Source organism: Rhea pennata, chromosome 10 (genome assembly GCF_028389875.1).
Source record: "Rhea pennata isolate bPtePen1 chromosome 10, bPtePen1.pri, whole genome shotgun sequence".
In the NCBI taxonomy this organism is placed as follows: Eukaryota; Metazoa; Chordata; class Aves; order Rheiformes; family Rheidae; genus Rhea; species Rhea pennata.
The window spans coordinates 1,339,472-1,366,606 of NC_084672.1; the positions used below are offsets into that span (position 1 = coordinate 1,339,472).

The 27,135-nt window shown below is 59.2% G+C and overlaps 1 protein-coding gene across 1 annotated transcript in view; it reads left to right on the forward strand.

The window, feature by feature from the left end:
* The window catches only part of UACA (uveal autoantigen with coiled-coil domains and ankyrin repeats), a 128,528-nt gene extending 104,729 nt beyond the window's left edge, over nt 1-23,799 (forward strand). The window contains exon 19 of the mRNA XM_062583833.1: nt 23,549-23,799. Coding sequence (XP_062439817.1) covers nt 23,549-23,557 — 9 coding nt within the window. The 3' untranslated portion in view covers nt 23,558-23,799. The remainder of the gene's footprint in view (nt 1-23,548) is intronic.
* The last annotated feature ends 3,336 nt before the right edge of the window (nt 23,800-27,135 follow it).

A 27,135-nucleotide genomic window follows, 5' to 3' on the forward strand; every position in this document is an offset into this window, starting at 1 on the left:
TGGTGCCGGTTTGGCCATCGCAGGCGATGCGAAGGTAACGCGTTTCAAACGATCCGCTGCTGCCGCTGTTTGCATGTTCCAGCTGAGGATTTTCTCCCTTTTCCACTCCCAGACCAGGGTCTTCTGCCCTGCAGCTGGTGTTTGCGCGTTCCTGGGCCGCGTTTTGCACCTGGAGGAGGCATCCGAGCGCTCGGGGCCGCGGCACAGCACGGCTGCACTCAGGGCTGCGGCACCTTTGGGGGTCGGGCATAAGCCCTCTTTGCGATTGCCGTGGCCTGGGGGCGTTTTTGTTTAAATACGTTGTTTCAGTTGAGGTGCATTTAAAGCAAACAGCATTCCCTGCCGCCCGCCGTGTCGCCGCGGTCCAGGGGCGGAGCGGTGCGCGGGGATGCGGCGTGGCGCGTTGCTAGCCCCTACGCAGAGCGCGGTGGCCGTTATCTGTGTTTGAACAGAGGGGAAAATAACAAATGGCAGGAGTGGAGCCGCCTTAGATCAAATCAAAACAAGGTACTGCATGCATAATTGAACATAGCACAGGGACGCTGGGGTTTATGAAGGGAAACAGCAACTTTTTTTGGTTCCAGTCGGAGTTGAAGGCACATCTGTCACTGGGCCCTTTTGCAAACATCTGGTGTGCAAAGCAAAAGCAGCATCCAGCTAGCGAAATTACTGGTGGGAGACCAAGACCTTTACATGATTCAGGCTGCGTAACCGCAAATGATTTGCACTTGCGCCTGGCTGCGATCCGGAGCCACGCTGGCTGCCGGCGGGGTGCCTTTGCCGCGGGGCGGCAGGAGCCTCGGGAAGTTACCGGCCGTGGAGTTTCACACGTAGAAACGCGTCCAAGCGCGGCTCTGAGCGCCTCGGTACCTGGTGAACGTAGAAAGGAGCCAGATGCAACCGAAGCGAGCGCAGGAGGAGCCTCTTCGGAGAGCGGCCGTGAGTACCCCGGGCTACTGCGCCGCTTCCCTGACCGAGTTTTTTTTCTTCTTCACAGATGAGCACTCCATCTGCAAGAAATTGTTACTTGACATAAAAGATTTACTTTTTAATGGGCCAAACTGCTGCATTCTCTAAGCTGGATCCAAAATAACCTCTTAGCACATCACTCTAAAGGGATCTCCAGCCATCCGCCTTAAAACTGAAGCATAGTTTGTACTAGAAATCCATTTACGAACTATTCTCTCCTTGTCTTTTCGGTTTGTGCAGTTGTTCTAAAGCTCCAGTGCTTGCGGCTGAAAATGGAAAATGAAATTTTGGAACCAGACTGCTTCAGGCATCGCCCCCCCCCCTCCCCCCAAGTTAAATCAAGCTCAGAAATCAGTATATTTGGCTTTTTCCTCTTCCAAGGTCCAGCTGAGAAAGAAATGCCAGCAGTCCGGCCATGCAGAAACCTGTGGCCAACGGTAGCAGATTCAGAATGATCCGGACCCCGCGGCAGGCCCGAGCGCTCCCGGCGGGGCGGGGGCGAGACCGCGGCCGAGGGTCTGCGGCAGCGCCCGGGGGGACGCCCGGGGCTCGGGGCGCCCTTGGGGAGCGCAAGCCCCGCTTTGCGGCACGAAACCGCGGGAGGAGATTTGCACGGCGGCTCTGCCCGCTTCCTCGCCAGCCACTCACGCCCGGTCGGGGCCGGACGGAAGATTACGTGGCAGAGACCGATCCTCTGCCCTGGACGGGCGGCCGCCCCGGGAACCGCTTTCATTTCTATCGCAGCTGCCGACAAGCGGCACAAGAGCGATTCCCGGCATAAATGCAGCACGTTTGCACCGCCTCCCTCCAAAACAGCCCGAGACAAAACCGCTCATGAGGAGCAGCAAGGAGTATTCGCTTTGCTAAAATGAGATAGGTGCAGCAGGCGCGGAGCTCGGGGCCTGCCTGCGTTCACATCCTTTCCGTCCAAGCAGGTGGGAACGCGGCGATGCCGGCCAGAGCCGGGGCGCCTGCCGATCCCGCTGCCCCGGCCGCTCCCCTCCCGGACACGCCGGAGCCTCTTCTTGTCCTTCATCTTCATCTTTTGCTTCAAGCTTTTAAGTGTGAAATACGCCGTGTGCTTTTTGCACGCGTAATTATGGGGCAAAAGATGGTGATAAAACGGTTCGGATGAACACGACTATTCCCGCTCGCCGTAATCGGGTTTCTGCCTCCCTGGAGCAGGCTCAGGCGCCCGCGGCCCTGGAGCGACCGCCCGGTCCGCCTGGGCCGCCGTGCAAGCGTCGGGCGGTCGGCGGCTCGTTTCGGTTAGCTAAAGGCAAACAGCTGTGACTCGAATGCAGAAAGCCTTCCTATTACCTATGTCAACAATTTTGTTTTTAAAACAGTGCGCAAAGTGAGAGGTGCGTCCCTTATCTGGTGTACGGCGGCCGCATATGTAACACCATCACATAATTAGCAGTCAAGATCATTTACATTGTCGCTTAGCTAATTTTCATAATGTTTTCTTTATTATCAGAGGAAGAAATTAACCCAAGAATTTATTTACATACTAGTCTCAAACAGTAACAGCTTGCTAATTGCCTGTTAGGTGATTAATAAGCTTACAGCAGATGCTAATGAATCGAGAGCTCACTGTTTCAAAGGTGCTCTTGCAGCATGCTTGTGTTTTGGCAGCTTAATTAGTGCAATAATTATGTACTTGTTGCTCCTTCTTTCAAGCAAATACTGTCAAATGCTTAAAAGATTAAAGAGAATTATATCGCTGAGAACTAGCTGTGCTTAAGTATTCGGCTTTTGCTAACTTCCATGTTGTTTCAAAAATGGAAGCGGATAAATGCAATTACGGCGTAAGCAAATGGCGAGTGCTGGGCGTTTGTAACGGACCCGGCGGTGGAGGAAGGACCCTTCGGCCGCTCCTCGCACCCAGTCTGTGCGAGCCCGGTAGGAATCATTTCCCAGAGACTTTGCTCTAGATCAGGACTGAAACATTGAGAATATCTTCCATGCAAACGCTTGGCAAGTCTCTCCTATCTAAACGCGTTTCGCAGTAGAGGAGGGGGAGTTTTCCCATGCGGTGGATCCCGTCCGGAGTTCCTCATCCCGCGCAGTACAGCCGGCCTGGGCAGCGGTGCCGGTCCGTCGCGGCGGTGCTGCCAGCGGGGGACCCCGCGGAGGCGGGTGTCCCGGGGGGACGCGCTCGCCGACGCGGCTCCGGAGAGCCCTGCCGGCGAGGCGGGGAGACGGCCGTGTGCGCCCTGGCGAGTTAGGAGCTGGCGCCCGTTCGCCTCCGCCCTGCGCTGCAGATCCCCTCCGGAGCTTCGCGGATCCCCTGTCTCACCGCTTTTCTGGGAGAGCGATCCCGGATCCCCTGTCTCACCGCTTTTCTGGGAGAGCGATCCCGGATCCCCTTTCTCACCGCTTTTCTGGGAGAGCGATCCCGGATCCCCTGTCTCACCGCTTTTCTGGGAGAGCGATCCCGGATCCCCTTTCTCACCGCTTTTCTGGGAGAGCGATCCCGGATCCCCTGTCTCACCGCTTTTCTGGGAGAGCGGTCCCGGATCCCCTGTCTCACCGCTTTTCTGGGAGAGCGATCCCGGATCCCCTTTCTCACCGCTTTTCTGGGAGAGCGATCCCGGATCCCCTGTCTCACCGCTTTTCTGGGAGAGCGGTCCCGGATCCCCTTTCTCACCGCTTTTCTGGGAGAGCGATCCCGGATCCCCTGTCTCACCGCTTTTCTGGGAGAGCGATCCCGGATCCCCTGTCTCACCGCTTTTCTGGGAGAGCGATCCCGGATCCCCTTTCTCACCGCTTTTCTGGGAGAGCGATCCCGGATCCCCTTTCTCACCGCTTTTCTGGGAGAGCGATCCCGGATCCCCTGTCTCACCGCTTTTCTGGGAGAGCGATCCCGGATCCCCTTTCTCACCGCTTTTCTGGGAGAGCGGTCCCGGATCCCCTTTCTCACCGCTTTTCTGGGAGAGCGATCCCGGATCCCCTGTCTCACCGCTTTTCTGGGAGAGCGATCCCGGATCCCCTTTCTCACCGCTTTTCTGGGAGAGCGATCCCGGATCCCCTGTCTCACCGCTTTTCTGGGAGAGCGATCCCGGATCCCCTTTCTCACCGCTTTTCTGGGAGAGCGGTCCCGCAGGTTTGCCGGCTCCGACAAACAGGAAGGTCGTCTGGAATAACAGTACGAACGACGTCCACCAGCATTAATCTCTCTGCCAAAGGCTGCTGGCAGCTCCCTTTAGTAAGTCCAGCTTCACAAATTAAATGCTGATAGCGTGTGGTAGCGTCGGACGGCGCTAGCTCGCGGCCGCAGCGGCCAGGAGGGAAGGTATTCAGCCTCCATCTCAGCTCGTTAATTTTAAAAAGTTGGCCAGTATTTGCAAAGTGTTGAGCATATAAAAATTAATGTTGACAAATCTTTGAGGAATAGAATGAAACAAAAGAAATCAATTAGGGAAAGAGCCTGCAGTTATATTTTATAATCTGAACTGTGCTCAGCCTTGCGGTAGAGGTTACCAGCGAGCCCTGGAGCCGGACAGAAATCTTCGGAGGGGAAGTCGGGGCTGAAAATGGAATTCCGTGTTTACAAAACCGTAACGACTGTCAGCGGATCTCCGCTCTGGGTCTGCTCAGCCCCTCCGGGGCGCCGGGAGGAGCCGTCCAGGCCGCGGAGCTCGCGGGGCCGCGTGCCCCTCCGCTGCCCTTCCCGCGGTGGCCCGGCGCCCGCCCTCCCGGACGAGGTCCCGCTCAGCCGGGGCTCCTCCGCGCGCGGGGCGTCGCTTCGCCTTAGGAGCACAGCGCGAATTCATTTGGATGTCTGTGTGACATCCCGGGGATGCCCCCGGGGGGGTCCAGCCTCCCTCCCGCAGACGCGCCGTGGTCCTGGCCGGAAAGCCGCTCGGAGCGACGCGGGACCTGCCGTGGTGACCTCGGGCAGACACGCGCCCTCGGCAGGGCAGCGTCCTCGGCTAAGGGGTGACACCTCCTTGGAGCTTCCTCCTCCTTTTCAGAAGAAAAGTGAGTACATTGGCCAAGAGCTGTTTTCTCCAATCTTTTTTCATGCGTTTGGTTTCTATAAAGACTTGGAATGACCCGTAAGAAATCTGTATCAAAAATATAGTTGAGGAAGGAAGATCTCTATTCCCGGGGAAGAGTACAAGAAAGACCCATTGAAGGATATCTTCAGCATCCCCTCGTTCTAATATTTTAAGTGACTATTATGTCACTTTGCTTCCTGTTGCATTCCAGCTCTTATTTAATAAACTCTTCTCTGGTTTTAAATAGCAGTTTAGTTTTTGCATTAATGCTAAACTTAATCAGATGCTCAGATTGACTTGAAATTAATTGACAGCAATAACCCTTAGTTCCCTCTTCACTGCCTGTGTGCCGGTCCCCTTCAAGACTGCATTAAATGTCGTTTGGATACAGGAACTGGTCTCCATGCGGCTCCCCGCCTGCGAGGGCCCATGCCATGGGCAGCGGTGGCACGGGCTGGTGCCATCCGCGGTGCCCTGCACTGAGCAGTGATAGATCAAAACCTGCTGCTTGAACATCTGCAGCGATCTGGATTGCGGGTTTGGTGGTTCTTTTTCTTAAACCAACGGAATGTGAGTTTCTCCTGAGGTTCCCTCTTGGGCTTGGCGCGGCTCGAAGGCTGGCTAGGAGCAGCTTCAGAAGCACGGGGCGAGCGCTGACGAGGAGAGGTGACGTTTCCGTGACTCACTGCCATTTGCTGGCTTGCTTCCCGCGTAGCTTGTGCCCGCTGCAGCCGTGGTTTTCAGTCTGCAGCCTGGGGACCCCGGGGAGCAGCAAGATTACGTCTGAGGGGTCATGAGAGGCGGGGAAGGAAAACAGCATCAGGCCTTTGCACGCGTCCCCTGCAAAGGTCTCCGGGGCCCACAGTAAGAGAGACTGGAAACCACTACGCTGTTCTGGGGAAAAGCAGCACTGTTAGGAGCAGTCGGAGGTGCCTTTGCACTGTCCTTGGAAGGGCTCTGGAGCAACCACCGGGAAGGTCCGGCAGGGTGGGAAGCAGGCCTGAGGGCTTGGGATGAAGCACGGTGCAAGCAGCTCATGGAGGGGCCGTCTGCCTGGGGTGCTTGCACCGTGCTTCATCCCAAGCCCTCAGGCCTGCTTCCCACCCTGCCGGACCTTCCCGGTGGTTGCCTCAGAGCCTTTCTAAGGATGGCGCAATGGCACCTCCACACTCCTCCTGGCTCCTGGCCATGCTTTGTGGCAGCACCTTGCTACCATGGCAGCATTCAGCCCAGGTGAAGTTGAACCAGACCCTTCCCGCATGGAAGGATGCTGGAGGATGGAATGGGGTCAAGCCAGACCCTTCCTGCATGGAAGGATGCTGGAGGACAGCATGAGGTTGAGCCAGACCCTTCCCGCATGGAAGGATGCTGGAGGACGGCATGAGGTCGAGCCAGAGCCTTCCCGCATGGAAGGATGCTGGAGGACGGCATGAGGTCGAGCCAGACCCTTCCCGCATGGAAGGATGCTGGAGGACGGCATGTTTCTCTGCCCAGGAAGGCTTTCATCTAGCTGGTGGTTTTGACCGTTTTTAGTCGAAAGCTTACTAATGCTCTGTGGATCCTTTGAGAAAGATTTGCTGCCTGTCTGGTGGGGTCTGCTTCTAGATTAGAGCTGGCTCGCGCTCATGGTGCTTTGTTGAAGGCAATGCTGTAACGGACACCTCTCTGCTGACTTGGCCTGGGGCCCTGGAGCTCCTCTTGGTGCAAGTTCAGAAGAAGCGTCCGTAGGGTAAACCACAGCTACGTGTTTCTGGCCTGCACTGTGGCCTGGCTTCCCCAGCGAGGAGCCACGGAATGGCCGAGGTTGGAAGGGACCTTTGGAGACCGTCTAGCCCCACCGAGAGGAGCTCCTGGTGGCAATGCCTTGTGGCTCACCGGAGCGCCTTGCAGACGGGCTGAGGGTTGGAGACCTGCCGCTGCCAGGAAGACGCCTTGCCCCGGCTCGCTGGGGCTCCTCGTGGAGGGGCCAGCATCGGCCCGTGCCCCCACGCCTGCACCAGCGGCACGGCCACGTCCGGCCCTGCGGCCGTTGCTGCCGTCCGCCATCGCTCCGCGGGGCGCGGGCTTTCCGCCTCGTGTGCGCCGCGCCGCGGGGCCGGGAGCGCCCAAGGTGTTAAACTGCAGCAGCGCGGCTGAGGCGCTGCCAGCACGGCGCCCGCCCGCTTGGCTTCAGTCGCTTGCCCGCAAGTCTGATGTGATTTTGCATTTAAATAGCCAGAAGAGTTTGTAATATTAATGCACGGTTCATTGCCAGCGAAATTCCGGCTAGGTATGCACTTCACTGGAGAGTGAAGACAGCCTGATTCATCGAGGATTCCTGCTAAATCTGCTGTGGGTTCCCAGGGACCTGGAAAATGCATTATGGTAAAAATCAACATGACCTTCTCAAAGTACCGCGCGGAGCGTATATCTGTATTACTAACACTGGAGTAACACTTGGCTCAGCAGAAGCCTTCCCTGTTGTTTGCATTCTGGCTGGATGATAGAAAAGTAATCAAATTAGAATTAAAAAAAAAAACCACACAAAATGAGCAATATCCACAGACTCTGTTTAACTTGCATGATATATATTATCATGTGCATGCACACACATGCCCCTATGCAATTGTCATGTTAAAGCTTGTTTTGCTTTTGATTGGCTTCAAGGCAGAATAATATGGGGGCTATAATGTAAGTTGTTTTTCCTTTTGGAATGAATAACTCTTGCGGTAAAGCTGACACGAAGCATAAATTTGTTAAATTACATAAACATTATTGCGACCCATAAAATTCAATGAATCCTCGTCGCCTGTTTACTCATGGCTGGCTTTACTGTTTGCACAATGTAATTTAACGTGTCAATTTGCTCTCAAATAAAAAACATCTGGCCTTTTGACATGCCAAAAAACTGCAGAGATGATCTGAGAAAGGAGCTAGAAGCCCAGTCTTTACATAGCAGTTAGCAAGGGGCTCTTAAAAGGAAGCCAATATCATTCAGATCAATTGATGGCCTCTTGGCAAACCTACTTCTGTAAACCCGCTAAGATTAGTAAATTTTATCCTAATTAAAATTGAGAAAAGCCACGGAAGGCTGGCACGTGTTTTGCAATTACATCTCCTGCCAATATTGACATCCATTCTATTGGATTTTTTAACAATCTTATTATTTTGTAATCATGAATAACAAGAAGAAAATTATACTTTTATAAGGGATTTTCATTCTGGATGAGGTACAGAGTCCCAGTAAATTAATTCACATCCCTAAGCCCCTTAGCTCAAGATTCTCCTTGAAAATCTCAGACTTTTGTAGCGGGGATCGTACGAGCGTCCACGCGCGCGCACACACGCACACACACACGCTAAGAAAGGACTGCAAATCTTGGCTTAATCCCTAATAAGCAGTAATGCCTCCCGTTCCCGCAGACAGCACACGGAAGATGCTGACCTACATAAGAGGAGTTTCGAAGCCACATGTGGCACAAATCCGCGCCTTGCTCTCCGGGCGCAGCCGGAGCATCTGACGGGTTGTTACCGCTGATTGATTGAGACGTTCGTGATTTGCATAGGAGACAGTTCATGTAATTACAGATTACCGAATAAAGCCAATTGGTTGCAAAGATTAGAGAGGCCAAGTCCCGCAGGAGCCGTAAGAGAACCACACATCATTTCTTATTCTCGTTTTCATCCTCACCGTTTAAGAGCAAAGTGTGGTCGGTCGGGGGCTGAGACCGGAATCTCCCCGCGTCCAAATCCCGGCCTTGGGAGCGGAAAGCACGATTTCGCCTCGGTCGTCGCTTACCCCCACGGGCAGTTAAATGTACTGATGGAAAAAACCAGACCAGAGCCGGGCCAGACATCAGCTTGTGGGGTAATTATAAACGCTCTGGAAAAATCAGAGCAGATTCTCGCTGTGAAATCAGGAGGTTAAAGTAAGTTCAGACATTGTTTTAATTAAGGGAGCGACATGTCTTCCTTAAGGGAACATTGAAATCATGTTACGGCCGATAGGAAAGATTTCCCATATTGTCAGCAATGGTTAGACACATTTGTGTGTAAATAAATGGAGATTTCTCTTCACCCGCTAGGATAACACACAATATTTTCTTTTAAAGTATATGGGGCTGGCGGTGGTTTTGCTCTAATCAAGTTCTTGGCATTTCATACAGGCTTGTAATGGGACTCAAGTAGTTGCACATTTTCTGTAATTGGACTCAAGTAATTGCACATTTCTCTAAATGATTAATGAGCAGAATTAAAAAGTTTGAAAAAAGTTGCCTGCTCCTCTGCAGAAAATGTACACCGCTGGGGTGGGTAGGGGGGTGAAGCCATTACACAAATATTTACGAACTGGTGGCTGAAGGACTGCACGAGAGCGGAGAAAGCCCACGCGGCGCGTGCGAGCCCGCGGGAGCCCCGGCCGGCGCGGAGCACCGGGCGCCGGCGCGCGTTGCTGCCCGGAGACGCCGGCGAGAACGTGTGTCCTTCTGCCAGCTCTCCCAGTGGAGAAAAAGAGGTAGAATAAACCTCCAGGCCCGGGGTTTCTGCAGGGTGCTTCCCGGAGCCGCCGCCGCGGGGCCAGCCTCTGCCTGCGCGCTGCGGGGCGGGCGGCTCCCCCGCCCCACGCTTCGGTTCCTTAGCGGGCGGTGGTCGGTGCGGATGCTCGAAAGACGTCGTGCAAGTCGTTTGCTTCGGAAGCTCTCTTAGGAGAAAGGAAAAAAAAAAAAAACAGGCGAGCGGCGGAGCCCCCCCACGCCGCAGGCTCGCCGGGGGAAGGCGGACGCTGCGCGGCGGCGGCAGCTCTCCAAATACCTGCGCCTTCGGTGACATTCGCTGCGCTGCGCAGAAGGCTCTGCCGCTTCCCGGGATCGCAGAGGGGGACGGGCGCGCGCTGCGTCGGCCGGGGCCGCGCACGCCAGCACGCCAGCAGACGGGGCCGGGCTCGCTGCGGCGGCGGCGGCGGCGCGCGGCTCGGGCTGCCTGCGCTTCTCCCGGTGCAGAGCTGGGGCGAAGCAGAGAGGGGCACCGGGCTCAGGGTCCTGCTCCCGTCGGAGCCACCTGGGGCCGTCCGAAGAGCGTCCCTGTGCGCCGGCGGGGAAACCAGCCCCGCGCTCGGGATCGCGGCTTCCGTCGTGAAACCGGCCACCTTCTCCGAAACCCTAACGGCGCATTCAGCGAATTAGCAAGCAGAAAGCAGTGAATGTCGTTCTGAACAGGGCTCTAAACCTTATATTCCTGGCAGCATACAGCGGATCTGGGGCTCCACAAACGTCTTCTGCATCAGAAGCGCGGGGACCTGCCCAGGGACCCCTGCATCGCGCGTTGTGCCGGCACGCTGCCCGGGCCTGTGCGGAAAAGCTGCTTTTCCCCGGTCCTGCGGAGCCTTCGGCCTTGCAGCTCGGACCGCCAAGGGTGGGCACGAGCGGCTACAGCCAAGCACAACCACAAAAACAGAGCACTGTTTTTTTTTTTTTTTTTTTTTTTTTACCTCCATGATTCCTACAGTGTTGCTTAAAATTGAGAATGACTTTTAAAGCTGCAATTTGCTGATGTGGGTGAGAATCACTTCCCAGTGGGCTCGGTCTCGTCCTCTGCACTTCCCCTTGCAGCCCCGTCGCCCGCTCTCCCCACCGAGCCACCGGAGGAAGCGGCCCGCGCTCCTGCCGGCACGTCGCCGGCGCGGGCTCTGGCGTGTGCCGGCCACGCTCCGCGCTGCTGTGCCGGCCAGGCGCCGGCTCCCGCAGGCTCGGCCTGGGCTCGCCGGGTTTTCAGGGATGCGTGAAAACGTGTCGTGTTTCCAGCTTCCTCTCGTGCGCGTAAGGCAGGGCCAGGCTTTAGGATGAGCCGAGCCCGTACAGCGAGAGCGGCTGGGTTGGTTCTAGTCAGCCCCAAGGCCGAGCTCATCTGGGCTGCCGGGCTCCCGAGAGAGCACGGGTCCCTTGCAGGGCTGGAGGCGATCTCCAAGCGGCCCCTCTGGAAAATGGGAGCTGTGCCCCGCGGTGCAAACCCTGCACGCGCTGCAGCGTGCGATGCGACGCCCGGAGCGGGATCCCGCGTCACCGCCTGACGGAGCTGCCCCGGCCCTGCTCGTCCCGGCTGCTTCGTGAAGCTTGCACCATTGGAGGTCTGGTGCACCGGGTCTGGTGTGTGCCAGGCTTGGTGTGCGCGGGGTCTCGTGCACGCCGGGTCCGGCGTGCACCAGGTCTGGTGTGCACTGGGTCTGGTGCATGCTCAGTCTCGTGCATGCCGCATCTGGTGCACGCTGAGTCTGGCGTGCACCAGGTTTGGTGTGCGCTGGGTCTCGTGCACGCCGGGTCCAATGTGCACCAGCTGTGGTGTGCACCGAGTCTGGCTGCTGGCGCTCGGCAGCCTCCGGGCCCTGGAGCAGAGCACAAATCCAGGCGGCTGCTGCACAGAGCTGCAGCTGCCTGAGTGGCGTGGCCAAACTTCGCTGCGCCCAGCTTTCAGGGCTGCGGATTTTGTTTGGGTTTTTTTTTTGATTGCTCTTCAGACTTGTGAAATAAATAGCAGTTATGCAACTAGTCTGCTGCTCGACTAGCAAAGCATACGCTCAGTGCTCCGCAATGGCTGAGTCTGTCACCTCCTAATCGCTTTGTTTTCGCACCGCTGCTGTTTTCACACCACCCCAGGCACGTTGCGCCGAGCAGCGCAGCCACGTGCAGGCGCACGAGCAGCGGCAGCCCAAACGCACCCTCTTTGCAGCTTGCTTCAAATCGTGCTGCTCTCGGAAAAGGTGTTTTGCTCTCATGTCAAATGGCAAAGCTAAAGCCGGTTAAATAACAACCTGGGAGGGACAGGGCAGGAACTGGAAAGCTGTGGGCAGCCGACCGGACGAGCTGCCCAGCCGCCGGGCCGCGTGCGGCGGGGCTGCAGTGGCCTTCGTGGCGTGGCCCCGGGCGCCGTTTCGGCTGCCTCCCTGGGGGAACCCGCCACGGGACGCTCGGAGGCTGCCCTGCTGCCGGCGTGTCCATGGCCAAAGCCCCAGCAGAGGCCTGCAGCATTGCAAGCAAACGGGAGGGTAATTAATGCACACAAGACGAATTTATTTCTATTTCCCCCCAAACCCCATCAGTTTTTCATTAGAAGCACGTGCGCACAAGAGCTCGTCCGCGTTCCCGCTTGCAGCCCCGACTCTGCGTCGGTGCTGTCGCTGCGGCGGGAGCTCGCGCCGGGTGAGCGTTGCAGTCGGCCGGTGACGCTGGGGGCCGCGCTGGAGCTTTGCAGCACGCGTGGGCTTGGGGGGCTGCGGCTCCCCGGCCAAGCTCCTGCGAGCTGCCCGGGACACGGGACGGGACAGGAGGAATCCCAGCCCTCCCGGGCGGCGGGCCGCCGCGCCGAGCCGTGCCGTGCCGTGCCGCTCCGCGAGCTCGCCGGGTGAGGAAACGCGCGTACTGTTGTGTTGCAAAAGCAACAGTGAATGCAAATGAGGTGGCGAGGGCTTTGATATTAAAGGGAAGATTGATGGTTCAGCTATCTGGTGTGGTTGAAAGCTGGTGTCCTTATTAAATGTAATTATCTGCCGTGCTAATAAAAGCTTGCAGATCTCCCTGGGTCAGGCTGCCCTCGCTCTGCGTTAGCCGCGCGCACAAACACTAATAAGCGGCAGCTGGAAGAGCCTGGAGAGGAGCTCAGAGGCGATGCTCATCGCACCGTGCGCTTGCTAATTGCTGGTCAAGGACAAGCACGGAGGCTGTCGCTGCTGCAGCTGAGGAAGCCGCGCTGGGCGAGCCGCGCTGCACGGGCGCCGCGAGGGCACTCGGCTCCGGGCCAAGCCGCCGGGAAAGCTTGCCTGCCCGAAGGAAGGGGGTTTATGATTTTTCTCAGGGCATGAACATGTCCTTGCATCTGGGCTGCTCCAGCTGGAGGAAGAAGGCTGGATGCCCCTGGAGGGGGCTCCTTGTGCCGGGAGATGCCGGTGGGACCGGCGGTGATGCCGGCGATGACCTCAAAGGGATGGGAACCAAAGCCAGGCCCGGGAGGGAGCAGCGATCAGCCCCAAGGAGCTGCCTCAAAATGCTCTGACCTGCAATTGTCTTAATTAACACCTCTGCTAAAGGTTTGAGATTCTGGATAAAGGATACCTGGATGGCAATTTAATGAGCTTTCTCATTAGTGGTGGTGTACACGAAACAACTGAACGTGCTCTGCAACTGCCGGAGAGCTGGGCAGGGCTCGGCCTTCCTGGGAAAGCGCTGGGAGACGGCGGCAAGCAGGGACAAGGGCTTCCGCTCGCCGCTGGGGAAAGAAAAACATTTTCCAGGTTTTTCTTAAAAAAGCAATCCCTGTTGCTTTTAAGAGATGGCTGCAACTTGATCTTTTAAAATTTCAGCCTGCTTGGGGAAATGCCTTCTCCCGGGAAACCGAATTTTGGGAGTACGGATGAGTCCAGCACGGTCGCTGTACGTGCGTTCAGCTGAGGAATCATCCCTTCCTCCTTTTCTCTGCTTTAAAAACTCCACGTTATTTCTTTTTTCCGAGCAAGAGGAGGGGTTGAGCGGGGTGTACCCTTGCCCATGGATAGGCACCCGGAGAACTGGTGTGAAACGCGGCCAGCGCGGGGGGCTTTGCCGCCGCGGAGGGACGAGCTGAGCGCGGCGAGGAGGGAGAGGCAGCGCCGGGGCTGGAAAAGCCCCCCGGGCGGGCTGCTGGCGCAGCGACTGGTACCTTTGCACCCCAAATCTCAAAGCTATCTCAGACTGTGTGAATTCACTTGCATCATGCCCAGAGGGATTACCCTGGGAAGCCAAACTCCTCGTTTTCAAGTTTTGCCTCCCAGATCCTGCACTCTCCCTGCTGAAGTTGCAAGCCCAGGTCTGCTGGGAGGAAAAACGCTCTTGTTTCAGAAACCCACCCTTGGAGCGTGTGAGCTCTCATACGTCTACAGGTCTGCAAATTAACCCCCTGGCGCTTCTGAGACAGTTGGAAAGAGGAAGGATTAATTTAATCCCTCGCAGACTCCGACACCGGTCTGCAGCGGTCCGGTTGCCTTCGGCTCGCGCTCCCAAGAGCGAGGTCCCGTGCCGCCCTGCGGGTGCGAGACACAAGGGCCCCGGTTTACGGGGAATCGCCTGCTTCGTGCTGAAAGCTGGAAGAGCAGCGTCCTCGCTTTGTCGGCGCCGTGCACGGGGCAGTCACGGGCGGCACCGCGAGCGCCGACACGCGGAGCTCCTCCTCGGCGCCGTCCGCCCCGGCGTCGGGGACCGGAGAGCGGCGGCTGTGCGAGGCGGCGGCACGCGCCTTCCCGAGCGCACACGCGCGTGCGCCTCGCTCGCTTTCCAGCTGCTCGCGTTTTGGCCATGCTGCAGCAACCTCTTCCTCTTCCCAGCTTTTTCCGGCCGTCCCTGGAGGCTCAGCACCGATCCCCGGCGTCGGCACGGTGCACGGCACACTCCCAGCTCCACCTGCGGCAACAAGCCCTACAGGGGCCGGGACTGGGGGCTGCTGCTGGCTCTGCCTGTGGCTAACACCTGCAAACCCTTTCCCCAATGCCATCAGCCAGAGAGCATAAATAAACGGCTAGCAGAAGCCTGGGCCCTTGCTAATAAGGGAGAGCTAACGAGCAGCAGCCTGTGCAAGGTGCATGGCTGCTCCAGCACGCCGTCGTGCTCTGATGGAGGAGCTGCTGTGGAAATCTCCTCCTTGCCCTGCGACTGGGGCTGGACCCGCTCCGGCAGGAGCCGACGAGGGCCGCCAGGCTCCCGGGCGGCTGGCAGGACCGTCAGGCTCGCGCGCAGCGACGCGGCCCCGCTGGTGGGCTGGATTTCAGCTGGAGGATTTTTTTTTTCTGTTATACCTGACCAAGGAAGGAATAAACAGAGGGAATTTTCCCCTGGATGCACCCGTAAGTAATTCCCAGGTGGGATGCCATCATTCTTCTGATGGCAGCATTTGCAGTAAATCTGCAGGCATGTCACCAGCGCCCTAGGGCTCGGTCCAGCTCCCTCCGAAGCCAGTGGAAATGGCTTTCTGGTTCCTGCAGACCTCACCAGGGCTGGTCTGACTGTTGCGTTATTGCTCCAAAACCTGGGGTGAAGGCCACGTGCTCCATAAATAACCACCGTTAACAGTGAGGACTGGTACATGCTTTGCTGTGTCCTCACGGGCTGCCAGGACCATTAACCTGGGCTGCTTTTCCAGCACTGCTCTCTTGGCAGGAAAACGGCCCAAGGAGCCGAGAGCAAATTGCAGGTCCCGGAGCACCGATGTCTGTGCTGCTTGGTGCCTGCAGGTCAGGGACAGCTTCGCTGAGCTCCCCGACACAGCGGGCACCAGAAATGCGTCTCAGCACAAGAAACGGAGACTTTCAGAGGTGACTTTCACAGAACGGTTGAGGTTGGCCCTGGAGATCGGCTAGCCCAGCCCCCTGCTCAAGCAGGGCCACCTAGAGCACGTTGCCCAGGATGGCCTCCAGGTGGGTTTTGAATATCTCTAGAGCATATCTTCTGTCCGTGATGCCTTCGTGGTCCACCATGTGGTATGTGGTGGCTCTCTGAAAACAGCTGTTCCTAGAACCAGAGTAGTTCATAAAAATCTCACGTGTGTTATGCCGACATCACTCCTAAGAGACACAAGAAACCCCTCCAGGCATCAAATTGGGTGTCTAGCTATTGCATAAACCTCTCTAAATTTATCAGGATTCTGTTTTACACCCCGTTTAGTTTTCCGGTCCCCATTGCCCGACCCGAGGAAGAGGCTGCTGAGCCGCTTCCTCCCGTGCGTGGCAGCCGCCCAGCGCGGCGTCAGAAGTGGCAGCTCACGCGCTTGGCAGGGAGCGTCAGGTTGATCTAATGGTTATGGAAAAAAAACATTCCTTCTGGCATTTTCACCCCCCTACAGATCAGGAAGGAAGGCTGATCTTCTTTTGCAATTTCATTTACTGCAGGCTGAGAGATTGCTATACAGGACCAGTGCTCGTGTCCTCCAGCTAGTTAGAGCACAGTCCTGCTCAAATTGTCTTTTTGATAACTGCTCCGGCTGCGAGAACAGAGCTTTCTGTGGGGAATTCGCACCGAGCTGCCCTCAACTTCCCTGATCCTTCATATTGCAATATTACTCTTTACCTAGCAGAAGATATTCCTAATCGGCTTCACAAAAAGCAATAAAGCCTTTTCAACACTTCATTGCCTCTGACATTTAAGACCCACAGCAGCCGCAAGCTCCGCCGGAGGGACGGGCTCCGGGTGCCCGCCGGGAGCCGGGTGGGGGCACGGAGGGACGCGGGCACCCGGCCCTGCCTGGGCACGCGGTGGGTCGGAGCGTGCCCTCGCGGGGAGCCGGGCCGGCCGGCCGCGCCGGGCACGCTGTGACGGCAGCGCCTGGCTGCAGCTCTCTTCTGGTTCTTGTCGCCCGGTTTGCAGGGTTTAGGTCCGTTTGCGTGAGCCCTCGATCCGCGGTGCGGCGCGAGATGGGCGGGCGCGCCGGTGCGGGCAGGACAGGGCTGCGTCTCCGGTTGCCCGCCCCGGTGTCAGTCCCGTCCTGCCCCGGGGGCCGGCCCAGCGCCGCTGCCCGCTCCGCTTTCTCCCGAGTTTTCCTCCCCCAGGCCTGCAGCCGTGAATGGCTTTTTCACACCTAGGCAGTTTTCCTGCTTGGTGGACTGCAGCTCTCCTGCACCAGCTGTAATGGCTTAGTTTTATTAGCCTGTGACTGGAAACGCTAACTGTTGCCTACAAGCCCTGGGAGGATTTCAGCTGGAGTAGGAGCAGCGTGCTGAGCATCCTGGCACATTGCCTTTTCTCCTATAAAGCATCGTGTTTCCAAATGGGTAATTACTGCACTGGGATTTATGCAGTACTTCCTTTAAGTGGTTGTGTGGGCTGCCATTCCTCGATGTTTATTTATTTATTTTTTTTTTAAAAAAAAAGGGGGGGTGGGGGGTTGCTGCACCACTGGATGTTACGGCATTGGGGGCCGAAACGAGCTCAGCCTGCTCTGCCCTTACCTGGCAGTAACGGGGAAGAGCTCTTTCAGCAGAGCTGCTCCGTTCTTTCGCCCGGAGCTATGGGGAGTAGATTGGATGAAAATTATCAGGCTCCCTGTCTAGAATAAATATTCTTGAAATGGAGCAAGCCATAAATAAGCGAGCAGCAATATCCTGGGTTATGAAGATATAATTTCTGTCTTTAATAGCTGAGCAGGCCCTGGGGACTGTCTGGAAGTGGCCTGCCCGGCCCCAGTATTGATGGGGAGAAAAACAAGCAAGCAAAAAAACCCTATTGTTTCTTTAACCCTAAAATTATCGGTACTCGGAGGGAAAGGCTGGAGCTGGAGCCGGCGGTTCCCTCGGCCGCGGGAACTCGGGCGGGATTAGCCGGGCTCAGCTCCCGGTTTATCTCGCTAAAGCTGCCGGGGATTTGCGCCGAGGGGCCGGGGTACTCGGCCGAGCACCAGCGGCCGCTCGCTGCCGGCAGGAGCACCGCGAGCGCCGCTGGCCCCGGGCCCGGGTCCCGCATCCCGCGCGGCCGGAGCGTGCCCGTTTATCCCGTGCCTATCCCACGCACGTCCCGGCACAGCTGGGAGTTTTCCAGCCTTGAGCTGCGCGGGACGAGGGGCCAGGAGAGGCATGCCCCGAGCAGGGATTCTGTTGTAAAATACGTGTATTTTATACACATTCAAGGAGCGACAAGCAGCCCAGGCGCTGGAAATGGCAAGGTGCGATGTTAATTAATAAGAGTTGCCTGGGTGAAGCTCCAATTTTGATGGGATTAGTCTTAATGGTTTTATTTTTAAAAGCCATTTAATTACTAATCAGCTCTCCCTTACAAGCTAATACGTGCTGGTGCTGTTTAAAGCAGTCTGTGCGGGGGCTTTAGCGGCGGGCAGCTGGGGCGGCTCTCCGAGCCGCTCAGAAACGCCCGGCTTTTCCCGGCGCGCGGGCTGAGCCGTCCGCGCGGGAACACCGCCGGGGCGAACGCTTCGTGGGCTGCGGGCGAGGGGGAAAAAGCCCCGACCGCCGTCCTGCGCCCCGATGACGGGGAGAGGGGCGGCTCGCGCTTGCGGGCGCAGCGCGGCGGGTGACGCCGGTCCGAGGATTCGCGGTGCGCCGCGGAGCTGCCGCGTGCAACCCGGGGGGAGCCCGGCCGCGCTCCCCGGCCCCTCCGCCTGCGGCATCCCTCAATTTACAGCACGAGGGAGCACGGTCCTTAATCTTATAATTATAGGGAGTGACGTGGGTGAAATAGCTCCTTTCATTTCTGGGCCACTGACATGATGAAGAACTGAGGTCTACGGTTTCGGAAGGAAAACGGTGTAAATTGCCCGTAATGTGAGATCTGTATCACCTGCCCCTGCAAAGCCCAAGTGACAGACTGCCGCGGATTCATCACGCCAGCCTCGCGCAGGGGAGATTGCGCCGTTATTAAATTATATGTTTTTTAAAAACGACACACTGATCTGTTTCATACCAGTAAATATGTGATTTACATTTAATTCTGAGTAACCTTTCCACGATCAGTGAGGTGTGAAGGAATTTAATGACACAAAGCTACATTTATGGAGAGACCATTCATATTCATTAGGCTGCGCGTTAGCAGCCCTGCTTGCGGCATCCCTCCGGCACGCGCGCTGGGACTGCGCTTGGGGGGCCGAGAGCAGAGCGCGCCCCGGCCCGGCCCCGTCGAGAGCGAAGTCGGGGAGAACGGGGCTGGAAGAGGGATGTTCCCGGGTTTGGCACGGTCCTTCCGGTCCAGGGAGAGATTTTGGGATGAGAACAGTGATCCTGAGAGGGAATATTGCCGTTTTCTTGACGTTGTTTAGACACCAGGAAAGTTTGAAAGAGCCAAAGTGTTGCTAATCCCCCTCTGTACAGCATCCAAAGAACGAGGGCCGGAGGGAAACCCCGGCGCACCAGCGCTGCCCTGCGGCCCCCGGTCCCGCTTTCGGCGCGGGGAATCTGCGCGACTCGGAGCCGGCGCCCAAGGAGCCGGGTGGTGCCCGCGAGGCACGCGGTGCCGCCGAGGCCCGGGGGAGCCCGGCAGACGCCCCGTGTCGAGCGCGGGGTTGCAGAGCTCTCGGGAAAGCTGAAATAAAACGTTTCGCTTTGCGTGCCCCGCGAGGCAAAAATCCGGGCTAGATGGGACGGGCTGGGCCTGTTTTCCGGGCTCCCCAGCTCCGCGGGAAAGCGGGACCGGGCTGGCGAGGGGTTTTGCCGGGGCGGCTGCCGGCGCTGCAGGGGGGCCGCGCGCCGCGTTCCCCTTTCCCACGCTCTCCCCGGAGCGCGAACGGAGCCCGGCTGCATCCCGCTCGCCGGGCGCCGTGCCGAGGCGAGGAGCCGGGCTGCGGGGGGCGGCGGGGGCCCTGCGGGCGGGGGCGGCGGGGCCCGGCAGCGCCCGCCGGGCGGCTGCTTTGCGCTCAGCGTTGGCCTGTGCTTTGCAAGCTCCCGTTAACCAAGCGTGCGCAGCCAGAGAAACCGAAAGCAGAGCTCGATGCTTAACTCTCTCTTTTTTCCCCCCTCCTCCCTTTTGGAAGGAGATCTGGTTGTCCCTTCACGGCAGTTCTGCGGGCTGTGGTCGGCTGTTACTGATTAGCGCGTGCTCTGCTCCGGCCGGAGCCGCCTGACGCGCCGCCCGCCTCCTGCTGAGTCGGAATCTCCTAATCTGCTCGATCCTTTCAAGCGCTGGCAAATGAAAAGGCGGCGCGGCGCGGAAAATCTCCGCTGGAGGGGAAGCGAGGGGAGGTCTGCCCAGCGAGAGCAGGGAGCTGCCGGAGGGTCGGCGGGGCCCGCGGGTGCCGGCGCCCGCTGCCTCCCTGGGAGCGAAGGGCGCGCGCCGCCCGGCACGGCCTGGCACGGCCTGGCACGGCACGGCGCAGCGACGCCCGCCTGCGCCTTAGCCAGGGATTAAAGCCAGGGGCATCAAGCCCTTGATCTCTGCAGCGCTAGCAGGCTCTTGCCGGGGAGGGCGGTGGGTGCGGAGCTGCCGGCGCCGGTCCCGGGGGCTGCAGCGGCCCCTCCGTGCGCGCCCGGGGCGGCGTGCCGCCCCGCGCCCTGGGTGCCCGACTTGCTCTCCGGCTGCGCTGCCGGGCGCTCCCTCTAGTGGGGAATTCCTTTCCCAAATCTGGGCAAACCGGTATTTGGGGATGCAAATCGCCCGCCGGGCGCCCGGCGGGGCGCGGGCGGCAGGGGGGCAGCGCCTCGCTCCGGCGCGGGAGGCGACGCCGCCTCCGCGCCGCGCTGCCCGCGCTCCGCGGCTGGCGAGGTGAGCCAGACCCTGCCCGTCCCAGCCGGCGCCTAGAGCTCCCTCGCCGGGCACAAGGAAAAGCAGAGGTTCTGCCTCGCCCGCGCAGCCGGGGGGGGCGGTTGCCGGCCGGCGGGACCCCATGAGTAAGTCGCACCATCTGATTTAGTTATTTATATCCTTCCTGCTGGGAAATTAATTAATGTCTCATTTGCAGCGCAGACAGCCTGCAAGACTGCTTCTCCCGGCACTGGAAGTGGGCACGTTGCAGTGTGTGCTTCAAAGGACGTTTTTCCTTGGAAGACGGTTAATAAATACGAACCGCTTTCCCACGGATGACGCCAGGCCGCCGCTGTGCTGGGCGCCGTGCCGTGCCGTGCCGTTCCGGCGGCGGCGCGTGTGCTGGGGAGGATCTGGAGCAGCTCAGGGCGAACAGCCACGGACAAACCCCCCGGAGCCTGCGGAGGGCGAAGGAGGCGTTCTTGCCATCCCGACCCATCCCGCTCGCCGATGCTTCTTGGGACGAAGAAACTGGAAGGACGAACTCAAATCCCGAGGCGGCAGAGGCGCGCCGGGCGTTCTGCAGCCGCGGGGCTGCGTCGCTTCCCACCCTCCAAGCGCCGCGGGCAGTTGCCTACCGTTTTGCTGCGAGAGAGCGGGCAGCCACGGGAAACGCCCCGGGCGGCAGAGGGCAAACGCTGGCCCCTGAGAGCACTGGAGCAGCCACCGGCTCGATCCCTGCTGACCCGCGGCGGCACCCTCCCGGGAGTCCCCGCCGCCTCCCGGGCTGGGTGCTGGGCACGGGCGGCCTGCACCAGCAGCCTGCCTGGCCCCGGGGGCTTTGCGGAGGGTCTCTGGGGATTTTTTTTTGAAATGTTTCCTTTTATTTTGGTATGTTTTTTGCTGGGAGAGGCAGTATCTCAAGCGGAGCCTTGCGCAGCACTGGGGCATTTGGTGCTGATGGGGCGCGCGTGCGTGGCTTGGCTTCGCTTCGCTTCCAGGCCTTGCACGCACCGCGGGCGTCTTCGCGCCTCCGGGCTGGCGCCGCCTCGGCCAAGCTCAGGTTGGTCCCAGGAGCCTTCTCCTCCCTTGTGCCTTCCCCTGCTCCCAGGAGCGCTCGGGAAATGACTTTTTCCCGGTAAGAGAAGCCATTCTGGTTCTTACTTGTGGTGTCAAGGATGCTTTTGCAGAGCTGGGTGCAGTGAGCAGGAATTGCAGCCTGGCGGTCCTGGCTTCCTCCAAATCGGCGAGAGCCGGGGGCTGCGCGCGGTGCAGGATCGCACCCCATGCGGCTCGTCGCGCGGCTTGACGGGCACGGGAGCGAGTGGCTACGAAGGCCGGAGGAGCGCGGCCCGCTATGACTGGCCTCTGGCAACCGAATGGAAACGGGACACGGGGCAGGTCCCCGAGGGGTGCCGGGCTCCGGCCGGCAGCGCTCGCGGTGGATCCCGAGGCGATGGGAGCGAGCACGGGCCGGGGGCCGACCCGGCCTCAGCAGCACTTGCTTAAGCAGAACTTCCCAGCCTTTGAATAGGAAGTTTTATTTTTTTTGAAGCGAGGAGGCCTCCCGGGCGCGGGAGAGCCTCCCTGCAGCTCCGCTGGTCTCCGTGCCCCCGCCGGACACAGAGGCTCCGTTCGGAGCCGGCAGCCGAACAGTTGCTGCTGGCTTTTAAACCAGGGGCTATTTGCAGGAGGGAGGAGGCGGGCGGGCGTTTTGGCTGCGGCCGGTGTGGCTGGGGGCCGGGGGGTCGGGTGCATCCCCTGCGGTCACCACGAGGACGGGGGAGCCCCCTTGGGCTTCCTCTCCTCTTTTTTTTTCTTTTTCTCTCTAGGAGGAGAGTTAATTTTAACTGAGCAAACAGAGAAGGAAGCATCTGCTAATTGGGCACAGATGAATCGCGCCTGGCTCAGAGGGTGTTAGGGGAGCTGTTTTTCCAGCACTAATAGCCCAGCCTACAACAATGAATGCAGCCGATATTGTTTGTTGTTGCTAATAGATGCTAACGATAACTTCATCTGCAGCTCGAAGAGGCTCTTGCTTGTTAGCACCAAGTAGGTGCATGCTGGGCACGCGCTCACCCGAGAACGGCGTCACGCCGACCTGCGCGTCCCTGTGCAGCCGGACGTCCCCGTGCTGCCAGGTGTCCCCATGGAGCCGGGCATCCCCGTGGAGCCGGGCACTCCTGTGCAGCTGGGTGCCCCTGTGCTGCAGGGTGTCCCTGTGCCACTGCGTGTCCCTGTGCAGCCAGGCATCCCCGTGCTGCTGCACGTCCCCATGCAGCTGCACGTCCCTGTGCTGCTGGGCGTCCCCATGCAACCGGGCGTCCCCGTGCTGCCGCACGTCCCCATGGAGCTGCATGTCCTTGTGCAGCCGCACGTCCCCGTGCTGCTGGGCGTCCCCGTGCTGCTGCACCTCCCCGTGCTGCTGAGTGTCTCCGAGAGCATCCCAGCAAGGGTCAGCCAGTGACGCAAGCGCTCCCATGGACCTCACGGCCCCAAATCCTCCCAGCCCACGTGCATCCTCCCCTCGATGTCTGGAAGGGACCCTCTTGCTGCCTGCCGTCCTTCAGCACAGCCGGTGGCCGCAGGCCCAGGCCACACGATGGTGACAGGCCACTGCTAGTGGGAAAATGGGTCCCCAAACTAGCTGCGTTCAGTTTGGAAGCTGTGCTGGGGAGTGATTCATGCGGCAGCATGTAATTTATACCAGAAACTTGATTTTTTAAAAACTCTCGAAGAGTTTCAAGCACTAAATACGATGACAAGATTATAAGTAGGTCTCTGGGCTATATTTGGCGAGGGCCCTGCCTGGCCTAATTATAATATGGCCAGACAACTCAGCTGTATTCTCTAGGTCCGAGCGTGTTCCTGGTCGGGAATGTTTCCCTGGGGAATTTCAAGAGTGAAAACCCCAAACCGCTTGCTGCGAGATCATTTTCTGTTTGGAAAAAAAAAAGAAAAAGAAAAAGAAAAACACCTTACTCTGATTTGTTAAAGAAATAATAATAAAAGAGGAAGCAAGCCGGGGGGCTGTTTGCGCCAATTAGCCCGTCCCGCCGCTCGGGGCCGGACTGGGGCTGTGGTAGCAGTCGGTCACGTCCCCCCCCGAGGCCGCCCCGGCCAGGCGCAGGGTTGGCACGGCACGGCGTGGTGTAGCACGGCACGGCATGGCACTGCACCCGGCCCCCGCGACCGCAGCGGTGCAGCAAACCGCCCGCAGCCGCGGCCCCGGCTCACACGCGAGCACGCCGTGCAGAAGCGGCCTCGGCCGCGGGAAAACAGCGCTGATATGCAAATGCGATGGAAAAACTGACTCGATGCAAAGAGGCCAGCTCAGTTTTGCCTCGCTACAGCAGAGCAGTTTCTAACAAGGCGCTTTCTCTCTCTTTCTTTTTTTTCCCCCAGAGTATCTGATTGAGTCAGAGAAGCCATTTCCCGCGGTCTCGGTAGAGCCAGTTCCTGATCGACGGCAAGTCGCTAATTTGAAGGGAGGTAAATGCTGTCTGGGAAGCAAAGCTGTAACACTCAGAAGGATATTTATTTTCATACCCACAAAGCAAACTTGCAGGGAGAAGTGCACAGACATTTGGTTTCTCGTTCTGGAGCCGAGCTCTGAAAACATTTCAGGATGGGTTTTGAGGCAGGGGTAGGTGTTGAGCTGAATCACGCCTAAGCGCAGGAGATGCCAAACACAGGAGCTGCTCAAATCCTTGCTTATTCAGGCAATATCTTTAAGCATGTAATTAACCTTGAGCACACGCTTGGGCGCTTTGTAAGCAGTGACGTTTTGCTGAATTAGGCCCGTGTGATCGAGCTCTGCCGTCCGCACGTTCGGCCTGGCCAGGCCGGCCCGAGGCGCTGGGACGGGCGGGAGCGGCCGCCGGGAGCGGCGCGGCGCCTCGGAGCCGAGCCGTGCCTGCGCTCCGGCAGGATCTGGGGCAGGCAGGAAAAGGCTCCAAAGAACTACGCGACATGGGGCAAGGTATTTATAGCCCAGGCTTTCATGTTGCAAAACCCGGGAGGCCAAGCTAAAAATGCCGAGGCTGCAAGAGAGCAGGAAACGAAACCGAAGCGTCGCTTGCCGAAGCCACGGAGCAAGTGCGAGAGCCACGGCCACGGCGGCAGAGGCGCTGCGGACCCGCCGCGGCTGGCCCCGTCCTCCCGCGGCGAGCAGGGCCCTCTCCGGCCCCGGCACGAAGGGTTAATCGACTAAGATTTTCCCTTTCTCATTTTTCTCTGCTGTAGGCTCTTGGGAGGGGTGGTTTGAGGTTTTGCAAAACAAATATAGCCTTCATTTGCAAACCGCGCTGGCTTTCGAGGGGCTACGCACGGAGCGCGGCGCGGCGGCTTGCGAGCTCGCTGCTGCCAGCTGCTTGGTTTCCTCTCTTCGGGGTGCTTCTCCCATGCTCTTTTTTCCCCTCGCCTTTCAAGCATATTTGCATAAGTCACTTATTTTTCCGCCCTTGGTTGACTTCCTGGCTCCCGAAGCCCCTCTGCCCTCTCGCCGGGGCCCTGTGCTTCCCCTGACCGGGGCAGCAGGCTGCAGCGTGCTCCTCCTCCTCCTCCTCCTCCTCCCGTGGCTTCCTGCGCCTTCGGAGGCAGCAGGCGCAGGACGCGGCGGGACGTCCAGGCACAGCGCGGTACGGAGGGCGCTTGCACGTGGGGCACGACTGGGGCCAGCACGCAGTCCCGCACGGTGCTGAATTCTCGGCGCGGTGAAGCACGGCGCGGCGCCCCGCGACGCCTTCGGGGGCCACGGCAGCCTCGCCGCGCTCCGGGCCGGCTCCCGCGGCTCGCCTCTGCCTCCCGCCAGGGACGTGGCAGCCTGGGGGGCCTCAGACTCCCCGCCCCGGCCCGCCACGGCCTTTTCGTCCCCTTAGGAGGTTCCTCTCGTGAGGGACCCGCGCCCTTGCCCGCCGCTTTGCAGTCGCGCTTGCCTGCAGGGCCAGGACCGGGAAGTGCAGGTAGCCGCGGAGCAGCACGCTGGAAAGGTCGGCGGAGGCCTCGGCGAACGCCGCCACCCGGCGTCCTCTGCAGCCGGCACGGCGCACGGCCGCGGCCGGACAGCGGGGCCGAGGCTGGCGCCGCGGCAGAGCGGGCGGCGCGGGGCTGCGGCGCGGCGGAGGGCTGCCCCGACCTCGGCACCCCCTGCCCCAGCCTTCACGCCGCAGGAGCCGCCTGGTGCGGCTGCGGCGGCAGAGCTCGCGTCAAGAACGTGCGCCCTAAAAGCTCAAAAATTCATCATTTCCCACCCTGAAGAAACTGTTAAGCTGTGCTCACTTTCTCCAAAATTGTTACCTGGGTTAAGAGGATATTTTCCATGTTTGTCAGGTTGCAACACTGAGCCCGGAACCAGAACAACACTGATTAAAGAACAAACCCCACATTTAACATAGTGTAATGATTTCCACCTAGCTTAATGGCTGCGAAACAGAAACAAGTTATCGCTAGCACATCAAAGAGCTGGAAAAATGTAGTCAACGGTACCTTTGAGCTATTATGCATATCAAGTGGCAAGATACCATCATGAATAATAAGGGATCTGCAGCGAGGTTGCACAAACAGCATGAAGCAATGCTGCCACACACCCTCCTCGTGGTGCACATCAAAAGCCCACGGAGAAGAGCGACTGATTTCCAAAGAACATCTAGAAGTGGTCGGAGGAAGAGTCGTGTGGTATCCGGAAGAGGAGCCTGGGATGCGGCGCAGTTCGGCAGCCGGAGCGATCGGTCGGCACGCAAGCTTAGGGGAAAGCTTTCCGTGCCACCAGCTCCAACACAGCCGGCGACGCCCGCCGCGGGCTCTTGGGCTCGGAGGCCAGCCCTGCGCTCGCCTGCGAATGGCTGCGTCTTCTCCCTAAGCTTCCTTCCTCCAGAGCCGCCTCCTTCCCGATCCGACGATGGAGAGGGAGCCCGCCGGGGGGCTGGTACTCGCGATGCAGCTTTTCATCCATCCGTTCCCTTTCTAGGGGGCTTTCCTGCCCCTGCGGCAGCACGTGGGCAAGGCTGGCTTTCTCCTGCTTTCTGTGCCGCCAGATATCTTACGTACCCTGATCGTTGCCCTTGCTGATCTTCCTTAAACAAATATTAGGGCTCTCAAGCGCCTCTGCGGCCGGGCAGTTCCCGCAGTGCCCTCGGGAGCAGGAGAGGGAAGCTGCGCGGCTGCCGCGCGGCGCGTGCCTGCAGCGGAGCCGTGCTGTGGCCCCGCGCCGCCGCCCGCCCGGCGCTGGCGCTGGCGCTGGCGGACCCGCTGCCGCGCTCCGCTCGCGGGGCTGCGCCGCTCTCGCGGAGCTGCTGGGCTTTTCTGCGCGTCTCGCCCGCGTCCCGACGTGGCGGGGGCGGCGAGCTGGCGCGGCGGCGGCGCTGCGAGCCGGGGCGAGGCTCGGGGCGCCCCGGAGCAGGCTGCGCGGCCGCCGCGCCGCGCTTCCAAAGGCATTTGCAGTCTTCGGCAATTACAACACGAGGAAAGAAATGCACTTGACTTGCAAGCAGCGTTGGGCAACGAATGACTCCTTCTGCCCACAGAAGCGGCCCTGGGGCGTACCTCGCCGGCTCGGTCTGACACGGTTAAATTTTCGCAGCGAGTGCTGATGGCAGAGCATTACAAGAAGGAACCATCCATCATAAATAACTGGTTTCACCTGAGCGCTGCAACCCAGTTTGCTAATTCTGCCGGTATTTCCAGCTGCGGCGCTGCTCGCTGCAACCCTGCCGCATTGCCGTGGTCCCGGGCTGAGGCGTCCTTCGGGGTATCATCGGCGTCGGAGGGATAACTCGCCATTCTCCAAGCATTACCAAAAGCCCTGCAGAAGCCGTAGGGTTGCCTGTGTTTCTGGAGAAGCTGTTCAAGACGATGCGGGCCGGGGAGAGGAGCCGGCGGGGCCGTTCAGGGCGCCCGGGGCTGCTCATCGCGGCTCGCGGCTCGGCCGGCGTTCGCTTCGTAGGCGTCTGCCAATTTTCCCCCTCCCGTATGTTCGCGTGGTGCCTGTTTAT